This window comes from Grampus griseus, assembly GCF_964374135.1.
Source record: "Grampus griseus genome assembly, chromosome: 8".
Taxonomy (NCBI): domain Eukaryota; kingdom Metazoa; phylum Chordata; class Mammalia; order Artiodactyla; family Delphinidae; genus Grampus; species Grampus griseus.
Window position 1 is genome coordinate 99,910,552 of NC_139002.1, and position 13,009 is coordinate 99,923,560.

The 13,009-nt window shown below is 36.9% G+C and overlaps 1 protein-coding gene across 1 annotated transcript; it reads left to right on the forward strand.

Annotated features, from left to right (window-relative positions):
• Positions 1-2,965: 2,965 nt before the first annotated feature.
• On the forward strand, positions 2,966-11,725 carry LOC309826152 (oocyte-secreted protein 2-like; the record flags this gene model as incomplete). Its single annotated transcript, XM_082660116.1, has 4 exons — positions 2,966-3,041; positions 8,531-8,709; positions 9,741-9,844; positions 11,521-11,725. The coding sequence occupies 4 exons, from the start codon at positions 2,966-2,968 to the stop codon at positions 11,723-11,725; spliced, it is 564 nt and encodes a 187-aa protein (XP_082516242.1).
• Between the last annotated feature and the right edge of the window lie 1,284 nt (positions 11,726-13,009).

A 13,009-nucleotide genomic window follows, 5' to 3' on the forward strand; every position in this document is an offset into this window, starting at 1 on the left:
ATATGTATTTGGAAAAGGGAGGAGTATTTTAATACTCTTCAAATAATTGTGGCTGTTGTTTGATACCACTAATTCTCTACAAAAGGTAGTTCTTTCAAGGTTAGTTGCAGTGTGGAAACAGAAAATATATCAATGAACTTTTCATACTCAGTTATATTAAAGTCCATTGATCTCTCTTGTATTTTGAATGAAACGTTTACACATGCATGCTTGTATCACAGTATGCATTGGTTATTTGGAAAATATTGGTTCACTCAGTTATGCAGAACTTCCAAATGTTAACATGTTTCATTATGCAATACAAAAAAAAAAAAAACCTCACAGTTGCACTCTGAATGTGGGGAATGCAGGTTTTCTAAATTTTGCTTGTAAACTTGAATTTTATTTCTGGATACAAAAACTGTCAGTTGTTTTCTTTGAAGTGACAGCCAATATTTCATTCTGTTTCTAAAAATATCTGTCAAAAACCCAAGTGCAAATAGTCAATGTTTGTCTGACAGTCGTTCTTGCAGGTAAATACGATGTTCTATGAAGAAAGGTTGTGTTCAGCTCACAAATCAAACAATAAATTGCATAATCTCCACGCTTTGATACACAGCAGAAGGGCTTCATTCATACTTTCCATTTTATAATGCAGAATATTAAAAAGACATGTACTCAAGGGTCAATCAACATTTAATAAAATGAATGGTTTTTACTGCTTTGATTTTTTTTTTTTTTTGCGGTACACGCGCCTCTCACTATTGGGGCCTCTCCCGTCGCGGAGCACAGGCTCCGGACGCGCAGGCTCAGCGGCCATGGCTCATGGGCCCAGCCGCTCCGCGGCATGTGGGACCTTCGCGGACCGGGGCACAAACCCGTGTCCCCTGCATCGGCAGGCGGACTCTCAACCACTGCGCCACCAGGGAAGCCCTACTGCTTTGATTCTTAAGTGAAACTGGCTTCTACTGTGAGTATGTGGTGCTGAAGAATACAACGTTGACTAACACAGCTTGGTGGCGCTGCCTTTCTTGCTTAGGCAGTGGTTTGACCCCCATTGTTTTTATACATCTGTGCAAAGGTCAACATGGTGAAAAGGGCATATTATGTCTTAGCATTATTATGAAAATAGTTTTGATCCTGTGGGCCCACAGCATCCAAGGACAACATATTGAGAATCATTGCAGTGGGAGAATGTCCTTATTTGCAGGAAACATACTCTAAAATATTTAGGAATGAGGGAGTATCATATTAGCAAATTATTCCCAAAATGTTCAGGAAAAAATAAGTTATGTACATTTGCAACATTTCTCTAAGTTAGAAATTGCTTAAAAATAAGATTTATATATTATCTCTGCCTTATCTCTATCCATTTTACATTAAAGTTATATTGAAATTCCATTATCCTTTCACAACAAAATTTGGAATTAAAATTGGAATTTCAGAAAAATGGACTTTGCTCATTCTGTGGCTTTGAGTAGTCCCAGGAACGTTGCATACAACCCTGGAATTAACTGTGCTCAAGTTTGAGGAAAACAGTCATGTGTTATATGTTTTTTTTGTACGCTATTAATTTTGGCTAGACTGTTTACCTTTATCTCTTTTAATATTCAAAACAAACTTATAAGGTAGGTAGTATCATTATCTCCTTTTTACAGAGTATGAACGTGAGCCTTAACTTTCCCAAATTTATATAAACTGAGAGTGGAGAAATTAGTCTATGGTTCTAATTAAGCTCTTAACTAGTAGACACAGGTGCCTTTAGGAAAAAAATATTAGATGCCTCTATTGGAATGATTTGAAAGTTAAATGTAAAGTTTATGAATTTTAGATGAAAGAAATGTTAATAGCATCAGGAGAAAGTTTTTTAAAAAAAGAAAATGAAAGACAAAATACTAACGTGGACTTATCTTTGTCTTTCTTCAGCTCTCTTTTGTCTTTGTAGTTGGTGACTGGGTTCTCCAGGCCTTCCAGATGCAGGAACTGTGTGAGTCCCCGCTCTGGGGTTTCACTCTCCGTTAGAGGACGTGATGTTGGAAACGAAAGTCCTTTTTGTGACATGTAGGGAAGCCCTGTGCACGTGCTTATTTCAAAGCAGATTGTAACATTGAAAATATAATTCAGATGTCACTAAAAACAACGATAGGCCTTCGACTCTGATTCTTTGAAGTTTATTTACTGTGAGACTTGATTTCCAAGTTCACTTTAAAACTAAAAATGTCACGATTGACATTTTAGCAAAAACAAGAAAAACCTTTAGCTGGAACTTTTATTCCAACTATTAAAATGAATTTATGTTGATTATATATAAAATTATATATACATATGTATATGACATGAGGACAAATATATATATATATATATTTACCCTTATGATATTGTGTGTGTGTATATCTTGTGTTATAAGCAAATAATTTCAAGGCTTGACCCGACTAGAGTAACTAGAACAATTTATGGAAGAATTAACAGAGATGAATTTGTGGATTTTCTTGAGGTCAAGAAAGGTGGTTTTTCTTTAGGTCTCTGTCTCAGGGATTCAAGTCACTTTATCATCTCTGCTGCTGATTCTTCCACAGCCAAACCCGTAGAAATTAAGAAATAATAGTCTTTTGATTTCAAATATGTACGGTTTAGGTTATTCAGCATATTAGATGACACCTGAAAATTACCTAGTGAACAGAGTTTTCTATGCTTTAGTGTTTTTGGAAGTGTGTGCCTTGCCAGCTTCTCAGATGATTTTAACAGGCCTCAGGCACACACAGTTATCAATTAGCACTTTTCACCTGATGGGCCTCTTTGAGCATCGGGGTTGGGGTAATCAGGAGAGCCTCAGGTTTTAGTTGGTTGACACTGTGGAAACCACCCCGTGGGTGATCTAACTAAGTAGCAAAATGAAGGCAGCTGAGCATGGGATGCCATTATAAAATCACTTAAGCTGCTCCCACTTCCTATGTCCCAAGGAGTCCTGGGCTGGGGGTCTGCGCACATGGAGGTCTCTATGGCTTCAGAAATCTTGATTCTCCTTGCTGCCTTGGTTTGGCCTTGCGCTGAGAACATCAACGGTAAATGAATTAGAGAATGCTTCCTTGCAGGGTTCCTCAGAATGACTGCTATTCATCTTTCCAAGCAGCTGCTCTACTCCCTATAGAGATCCGATCTTACCATTTGCTAGAAAAGAAGGACTTTCAGGCCAACTGGACTTGAGTCTTTATATTGAGGACACATTTTAACTTTCTGCCTAAATGTCTGAGATGTTTCTTTCTTCTATGTTATCATCTTCTATCTGAATCCTCATTTGCAGAGATTCTTCAGAAATAGTCCTCGGCTCTATGTTTTAGGCTGCCCTTTTGAACTCACTGCCAATTACCAGTACTTGGTGGTATTGTAAGATATTTGATTGTATCTTTACTGACCTTCCTCCTTCCAGGCCCTTTGTATTTCCCCTTGATGATGATACTGCTCTTTTGTTCTTTTTAAAATTCGATCTGGCCTTCACTCATGTTAAATTCATCAGCAGTTCTGCAAAGCCAATAGGATAAAGCTAAATCAGTGTCTGGTCTGTCTATAAATTGACTCAATATCTTTTCTATGATACCTGGAGTATTCTCCACTTTTTTTGTGTTATCCAGATGCTTCCCAGCTTCAAGCCCAGACTAAATTTCAACTACTCCAAGGCAGCATTTCAATATTACTTTTTGTGTTCTCTAAGTTTTTTTAAAAGTCACTTGATGTTCCTGTTTCCTTCTGCTTGAAGTGGGGTCTTTTTTGGGGAAATGATATGTGAATTTCTTACCCATTTGGCCTATAAGCCTTTCTGAACAAGAACCACATTTAGTTTCTGATCTTTCCATTTTACCTAAGATGAATCTTTCAGAATGCCTAGGTTACTGCAGCTCACCCTGCGGCAGTTAATTATTGGCATTTCAGTAATTTCAATCATTTAATTCCATACATGTGGAGAAAGGGCAGTGACCTGTGAGTCGGAGAAGAATTCCAGTTATCTGGGAGGGGGGAGTAGGGTGTTCAGGCCTGGCTATGGTACATGATGCTTGGGTGTAAGGAAGGTTCTACCGCAGTTAGTGTATGCACAGCTGTGCATGTTCCTCAGGCTTTTTCTCAAACCATTTCTCAGCTACTTGAGACACAAGCTCAGAATGTCAAACTGAAACTTGACCCTAAAACTAGTATGAACAAGAAGTAGTGAAGCCAGAAGCATGGACTTCCTGTATGTCCATATCCACTTACCCTTTTGAATCTATCTTAATCCAGTTGTTGGAACCTTTATTCACTTAGGAAGGATTTCCCTGGTAATCTTATCTAGCTGATGTTAGAACAATATTTTGAACAGGTGGAGAGAGGTGACTTGGAGGGTACAGTCACTGATGTAGAACACCTGCCTTCTCCAAAGCCTACTTTTGTCTTAAACATCTCCCTATATTTTCTTACTTTCTTGATGATGTATCCTTAAAAACCAAGAACTTCCAGGCTCAAATGTGCTGGAGGTATCTCGCTCATTAATCGTAGAACTATTTCTTCATGCTGGGAAGATTCAGATTTTCCAAAGTGTTTAAGAGAATCCTGGATGTCCTCCAAGGCCTACTAGGTCTCTGTGACTGGTTTGGGAACTTTCCTCGTCAAGATTTGAATGACTAGCTATTTTCGCTGTGTGATCTTAGTTTACTACTTTGCAATGGATATGTAAATGAGCACTGTCACATAGGAAAGAAGATAGTAAATGACTATCTGACACATGACCAGCTGACTTACAGTCATGTTAGGCTTATTCGTGAGAAGTTTGAGATACTAAACTACTGATGGCAGATGGTCATTTTTTAAAAGTTTTATTTTTTTATAATTTTAAAAGGTTATACTCCATTTATAGTTATTACAAAATGTTGGTTATATTCCCCATATTGTACAATACATCCTTGTAGCCTATCTTACACCCAATGGTTTGTACCTTCCACTTGCTCACCCCTATATGCCCCCCTCCCCACCAAGGGGAGTTAATCAAGTTAATCAAGGGGAGTTAATCAACAAGTTAATCAAGTTAATCAAGGGGAGTTAATCAACAAGTTAATCACTAACTTGTTCTCTATATCTGTGGGTCTGTTTCTTTTTTGTTATACCCACTATAGTTCATTGTATTTTTTAGCTTCCACATAAATGATATCATGCAGTATTTGTCTTTCTCTGTCTGACTTATCTCACTTAGCATAGTGCCCTCCAAGTCCATCCATGTTGCTGCAAATGGCAAGATTTCATTCTTTTCTCTGGCTGAGTGGTGTTCTACTGTGTGTGTGTGTATATATATATATATATATATATATATATATATATATATATATATATATATATATACACCCCACATCTTCTATATCCATTCATCTGCTGATGGATGCTTAGGTTGCTTCCTTATTTGGGCAATTGTAAATAATGCTACCGTGAACATTGAGGTGCACGTAGCTTTTCATATTCGTGTCTTTGTTTCTTTCAGCTACATATATCAGATGGTCATTTTTAAAGACACTTGTTTATTTCTTCCAATGACCACCTGTTGTCAATTCCTAAACTAAGATTCATCTATAGGGAAAGAATTTAATGAGTTCTTGCTGTGGAAAAATTATCTGATTCTTAGCATTTCTATAGTTACCATAGAGGAAGAGTTTACTAAGTAAATCTGTGAAGAGTATATGGTTAAAGTCAATTATGATTATGATTTGTGTCTTAGAGCACATGTACCAATAATTAATTTTTAGATGAGATATAAACTCCAATTATAATGTTTGGCACATAATGTACTATCAAGACTGGCATCAGTGACAAGTTATCTAAATTGCATTAGGAAGAAAATCTTGCCTCCTAATAATTTTTCTGACCACGTACTCATTCACCAGATATCCTGTAAATGCAGCTGTTAAGTAAGGCTTTAGACTTGGAACCCCTTACCAATTTACTCACCACCTTATATTCTTCCTGTAGGAGATGATAGCTAGTTATCATCGTACCTGAGTCAAACTCCTATTGCTGCTTTGCTGTTTCATTTTTTCCTTCTGCCTTTAAAGACATGCTGGTGGGGGACTGGAGGCATTGATCAGCCTTCGGCAGTGACTGAACTACTTACTTGTGGAACAAGAGGATACTACCTTTGTTTACTTTCTGGGTTTTGTTAGGTTCCAAAGAGAATTGATGTGCAAATGCTTTGGTTGTGGCTATATTCAGAACGTATGTAGTAACTAAGGAGACCAATGAGAGTCTAGGAAATTTGTCTTAAATGTCAACCCAACCCATTGTAGCTTAAGTTCCAGTTACCCGGTAGAATTGCCCCCTGGAGTGAACTTAACCATTTCAGCCCAGTTTACATCTTCATCTGAGGCTCCAAGTACAATCAGTCTAATTGGCAGAACTTATATTCAAGCTGACTGTAAATCTTTGCTTTTGGTGGCCTTCACTGACTCATGAATATATTGTATTGCAGTCTACCAGTTTCTTTTAAGCTAATAAAGGTGTGTCTGCAGAATTCAAACCCCGTCCGGGCAGCAGCAAGAACTCTGTCTTCCTAAAGGGGAGATTACCAGCCAGGCTGTCACTCTCCTGTCCTTCCTTTCTTAAAGTAGAAATTCTGCAATTTCTGTTCATCTAGAAGTCCTGCGTGCAGGTACTACCATCGGCAAGGGCTGTGATTCAAATATATATATGTATCTGTGTTCTGTTTCACTGGGAATATGAAGAAAATTAAGAAATAAAATCTATGTTCAAAGTATTCTAGCTTTGATGATAGGTTGTATTACAGTTGCTTATATTAATGTCAAAATAAGATAAGCTTTAAACCCTGTTACTCTAGCTTTTGTAAAACACGAGGAGGCTGTATCAGATGAGGTCAAGAATCATGTTTTGGGTTATGATTCTAATACCTTGATAAATATAGGATATATACTGGATATCTAAGAATAGTCTGTTTGCTTGGAAAAAAAGCTTTTGAAAAGTGTTTATTTCTCATTTGTGTCAATAGATATATAAGGTGTATATTGTGACTTGCTTCTTATAATTGTTTTTAGATTTATATGTTTATAGGTATAACTATAATTTATTTTCCACGTTGTATGGAATTTGATTATATAAATGCATTTCAATTTATTTCATCATTCTTCTGTTGGTGATTTGGCCTGGAGTATTTTGTTCATATTTTTAACAATATGTTTCATTTACATTTGAACATTTGTTCATTTACATTATTATTGCTAGTATACTTGTAATTTATTTATTTAAATTTTATTTATTTTTGGCTGCGTTGGGTCTTCATTGCTGTGCACGGGCCCTCTCTAGCTGTGGCGAGTGGGGGCTACTTTTTGCTGTGGTGCACGGACTTCTCATTGCTGGGGCTTCTCTTGCTGCGGAGCACGGGCTCTAGGCACGCGGGCTTCAGTAGTTGTGGCTCGCTGGCTCTCGAGCGCAGGCTCAGTAGTTGTGGCACACGGGCTTAATTGCTCCGCCGCATGTAGGATCCTCCCAGACCAGGGCTTGAACCCGTGTCCCCTGCATTGGCAGGCGGATTCTTAAAGACTGCACCACCAGGGGAGTCCTATACTTTGTAATTTATTGCAACCATCTTACTGCTTTTGTCTTTTTTGATTTGTTTTTTTGTCTTTTTACCTTTTCCTTTTTTGCCTCCTTCTATGTTGTTTGAAATTTGCTTATTTTTGTCCTTCATTCTATTTTGTTCTTCTCCAATTTGGAAGTTTTACCATCTAGTTTATTAGGTTCCACAACCACGCCCCCCCCCGACTACTTATCATGCATCTTTAAATACTAAAGCTAATAAATCTTTACTCTCCTTCTGAACAACAGAAGGACCTATGAAATTTAACTCTGGTCATCCCCTGAGAACCTCTGGTTAATGACTGTCTAGCACACTAAGTCAGAATCCAGTACACTTCATTTCCAAAGGGAAAATGACTCAATTAGAAATAGTGACTATTATGACTTACTGAAGATGCTCAGTGTAAAGGACAGAATGGGTTTTACGTTAAAATTTTCATAAAACTTCCATCCCAGACAGTAGATTTTCTCTCTTCAGACTATTTCCTCTTGTGGCTATGATTGTTTCTGGTTCTGGTTGCTCTAGATATGAATTCTACCATACCAACTTTCCTCCTTTTCCCTCTTTGAAAAGTATTACAGAGAATACATCACTCTTCTAATGTACTGCAATTTACTTCTGTCCCTTCTGTGTAGTCCTAACTATATCACGCTCTTTGGAATCTAATTTCTTTAAGAGGAGGCAGGGGGCTAAAAGATAATGATGTTCTTGTGTATTGAATTTTTTCCCTGTGAAAGAACTGAAATTTACTTATTTGAGGCTATAATTATGCAGATATTTTGGAAAGTAGTGGTAATATGAAAACCCCCATATGCTGTTCTTTAAGCTGTGATAACCTTTGCCAGAGAAAGGAACATCTTTTATCACAAAGGGTGTAGCTGGATGGATGTTCTTTGAGCTCCCGCTTAAGATAAATACACATCTGACCTTTTCTCATGATTCTTTCTGCAGTGAAAATAAGTTGTTCTATGGACTGGCTGATGGTCTCTGTAAGCCCATGTGCAAACAGCAGCAATTTGTATATATTTGCTGATGAATTATATCTGGGATCGGGTTGCCCTGTGACTCGGATACAAACATATGCCTATGATTTTATATACCCTGTGCATGACTGTGGGATCAGGACAAAGGTAAGAATAATGATCATCTGTTAAAAAAACAAACCAAAAAACAAACCTAGATATTTTTTCACAATTTTATGCCTGGTGCTAAAATTATTGTCCTGGTGTTTTTTGTTGTTTAAGAACAAATTTTGCTTCTAGTTAGAGTAATTTATGGATAGACGACAATACAGTTCCGTACTCGGTCACTGAACATTGAGTCCTCTTTGTGCATAAGACTTAAAGCACAGATTTCCAGACTCGTTAGTGAACTGATTTTAAGTTGTCTTTAGGCTTCTGTCGTATTTCACTAAAGCTCAGGAGATAGTTTTAAATTCCATTCAATGTTCCTAATGTGAGAGGTCACCAATTCTGGGAAGGTATTATATATTCAACACATCTTTCAGGATGTGTGCCTCTGTGGGGACTAGATTTTTACTGGAATAAAATCTCTGTCAGTTATTTTGCCAGGCACAAATCTTAAAACTGTGTTGTTATCTTGGGGTGTTATCTTTTCATAGATCCCCAAATTTAAACAATTTATATTCATACTATAAAAGTATTTGGGGTCAATGCCTATTTAAAACTGTCACCTATGAATTAGATGTTGTCTTTATTTTAGAAATGAGGGAGCTAGAACTTCAGAAGGTGCTTTAATAATTTGCCCAGGGATGCACAACCAGTTGGTGGTAGTTTAGATGCCCAAACAGGAGGATTCCCCTCCAAAGCTTATGTTTTAAACCACTCTGTTATTTGATCTCCAAATCATCTTTCTCAGAAAAACTACTGAAAACCTTTTGTTAACGCATGATAAACATAGCTCTGAGTGACAGTTTCAGTTTGCTCCTATGTACTGCTAAGATTTTTTTCCAGGTACTTTAAGTTCACTCTTACAGATAACACTCCTCTTCTGTCCCAGTGGGTTGTCAGATCTTTGTATGTACCTGAAAGTGACAGTAGCCATTTCTGAGACCTTGAATGTTTTCTACTTCCTATTCAAATGTGTACATGCCCCCTTTGTTACTAGAAATATCTTCTACTTAACCTTTGTGCTCTCCTAGGTTGTTTCAGAGGATACTCTCCTTTTTCAAACAGAGGTGTACTTTAACCCTAGGAGTATACATTGTGACCATCAGAAAATCCCTGTGGAATGTTCTGCCTCTAGGTGAGTCCAATAGACCATACTCCTTCTGAATATGTTAGTTTCACCTTTACTTACCATGTGCTTCTACAGAAGTGTAGATGTTAGAGACTATAACATGACTCGCTCATAAGCATAAGTCCAAATGAACACCAAATTAGCATTTAAAAATATGTTGAGTACTTTTTAATTTTAAAATATTCATTTTAGAATAAAAACATTATATAATCTTGTGTCACTAGGTTATTTTACAGTAACTGAACTTTAAAGCAAATCCTCAGTCACCTTAGTAAGTGGAAGAATCAAACATGATATTACCTTTCAGTGTTTTCTCCTTCGTAATACTCTTTTTCTAATATATTTTATGGTTCAATTCCATGTTAGAGTAAATGACTAAAAAGTTAAGAGAAAACCAATTCTTCATTTTAATACTAACTCATGGACATACAGGAAAGGAAAGGCTTCATTTTAATACTAACTCATGGACATACAGGAAAGGACAGGCTTATCAGCCTATCATTAAATGCAGTTTGTTTGCAGTTCTGTGGAACCGAGAAGCTGAATCCCAAAAGGACTCCACGTGAACTGTGACACCAAGTGGAATAGTATATCCTGATACACTTCTACCATGACACTGAAATATTTACCCTGAGTGTTATAAATCGGAGTGAAAAATCTTAGAAACCACCTGAAAACCACAAGGAAAAATTTTATCCCTGTTTAATATATGGAAATAGCTGACATGAAAAAAGAATTTTGAGCTCAGAGCCAATGTGCAATATCTTTTAACATCATCAGAGTCCCTTTTTGGGGGGTGAGGGAGAATTGGTATTTTTAATTGTTGTAAAATATACATAAGAGAAAATTTACCATTTTTAAGGGAATAATTCAGTGGCATCAAGTACAACCACATTGTTGAATACTCTTGACCTTCCCTTCAACTTATTTTAAGGAAAGACCAAGGCTGAGAGACTCAGTGATATTCTGGGGAGTAGCTGACCCCTAAATAGAAATTAACAGTTGATTCTGTGTACACACACACACATACACACACACATACTCACATACACACACACAGAGGTACACACAGAGACACATACACACATACACACACACACACACACACACACACACATACTCACTCACTCACACATACACTTTCATTCCTATATACTGGCCAGTGCTTAGAGTAATGTAAAAAGTTCTAACCTAATCCCCTGGGGCTATTGCTTCTCCATAGGCTACCAGATTAAGAGTGATAACTAAGGCATTTCTATTTTGATTGTAATATTATTATATTATTTGCAGCTATCTTTCTTAAAAATGAAGACTAGGCCAACAAAGGTATATGATTAGGTTTTTGGTCCATGAGCTTTACTGCTGTACACACACACACACACACAAACACACACACACAACACACCTCTGTCACCAGTAATTAAGCTTTTGACAACTTTTACTGTTCTTAGGATCCATTTGTCTAAGTCTGTTTTACTGGGTGCTTTGGTACTCTACTAAGACAAGTATTACAAATCATCTATTATCCAGAGGGTGCAGGTACCCCTAAATAACCATATTGAAAATGATCATGATGTTAAACAGTAGTAAAAAATAAAATAGCTTGGCCCCAAATTTAGCTTCAGAAAGACCTGGTAACAAGTATGCCAACCCTATCTGCTTTTTGTTTCTCTTCTCTTTAGGAAATCAGTGTGGCTTACACCAGTTTCTACAGATAATGAAATAAAATTGGATCCCAGTCCCTTTATTCCTGATTTTGAGACAACAGCAGAAGAGTTAGGATTATTAAATTCTAGTCAAACTGACTCCATATTTACAGAGAAATTGAAACTTGGAAATTGGGCTCATGAATTTTGTTGGAAAAACAATGGTTTTATACAAAAATAATTGCTATAAACCTTTCTTTAGGTATCTGATCCCTAAAACCCCTAATTCAGTGAAGGTCCTGATTCAGTGAAGGTGAATTTTTAGACACTTTTATTTATTAGGGATATGTCTTATTAATTTAATGTTGACTATCAGATAATCCTATTACCCATTAAATTTTATTTTTAGTTCTATAGAGTAGGTTCAGAAATAGGTCTTCAATGACAACAGGATTTAATTGATACAAACCTCCAATAAATATTTTCTAAATACAGTTTTTTGAAGAATAGAAAAATAGAGATAGGTATGTAATTGTGCTAGAGACTAAAATTTAACATACTAACTCCCAGGAAAGCCAAAGTCCTTTTATAATGAAGACAGTTTAACTTGTGTGGGTTTTCCTAATTAATTAGTAAAGTTGAGTCTTAAAAGTAATTGAATATACTTCATATTTGATTATTAAAGAAGGAAATTAGGGGCTTCCCTGGTGGCTCAGTGGTTGAGAGTCCGCCTGCCGATGCAGGGGACACGGGTTCGTGCCCCGGTCCGGGAGGATCCCACATGCCGCGGAGCGGCTGGGCCCGTGAGCCATGGCCGCTGAGCCTGCGCGTCCGGAGCCTGTGCTCCGCAACGGGAGAGGCCACAGCAGTGAGACGCCCGCGTACGGAAAAAAAAAAAGGAAATCAGATTTATAGTCTAGAATCTAAGTAACCACTTCCTTAACTGGAATTAGAGGTCAGGTTTTCCTTTATCTCTGATATGATTCTTTCACACTTGAAATAATTAACTGAAGAGGTCGACATGGAATCATCCTGTCACTTTAGAGCAATCTACTGGATGGTCATTTATCACCAGCTATTATGCTATCCTCTTTTCCCTAAAGGGGGGAGTCTACCCATGTAATACACCAAAGAGCACCCTGATTTGGGGGAAAGTTCTTATAACAATTATGAAAATTGAAGTGTGCCATTTGTTATTCAATAAAAACTTTTAATTTTTTTTATTTTTTAATTTTTATTTACTTTTTATTGGAGTAGAGTTGATTTACAATGTTTTGTTACTTTCTGCTGTACAGCAAAGTGAATCAGTTATACATATACATATATCCACTCTTTTTTAGATTCTTTTCCCATATAGGTCATTACAGAGTATTGAGTAAAGTTCCCTGTGTGTCACTTGCTTATCGAATGTACATTTTGGATGCTATGTCCTTTTGGAAATAAATTTTGCCAACATATTTTTTTTTTAGTTTTTTTAAAATTTAAAGTGCTGCTATCTTATTGCCAATAAAATGCTTCTTAAAGT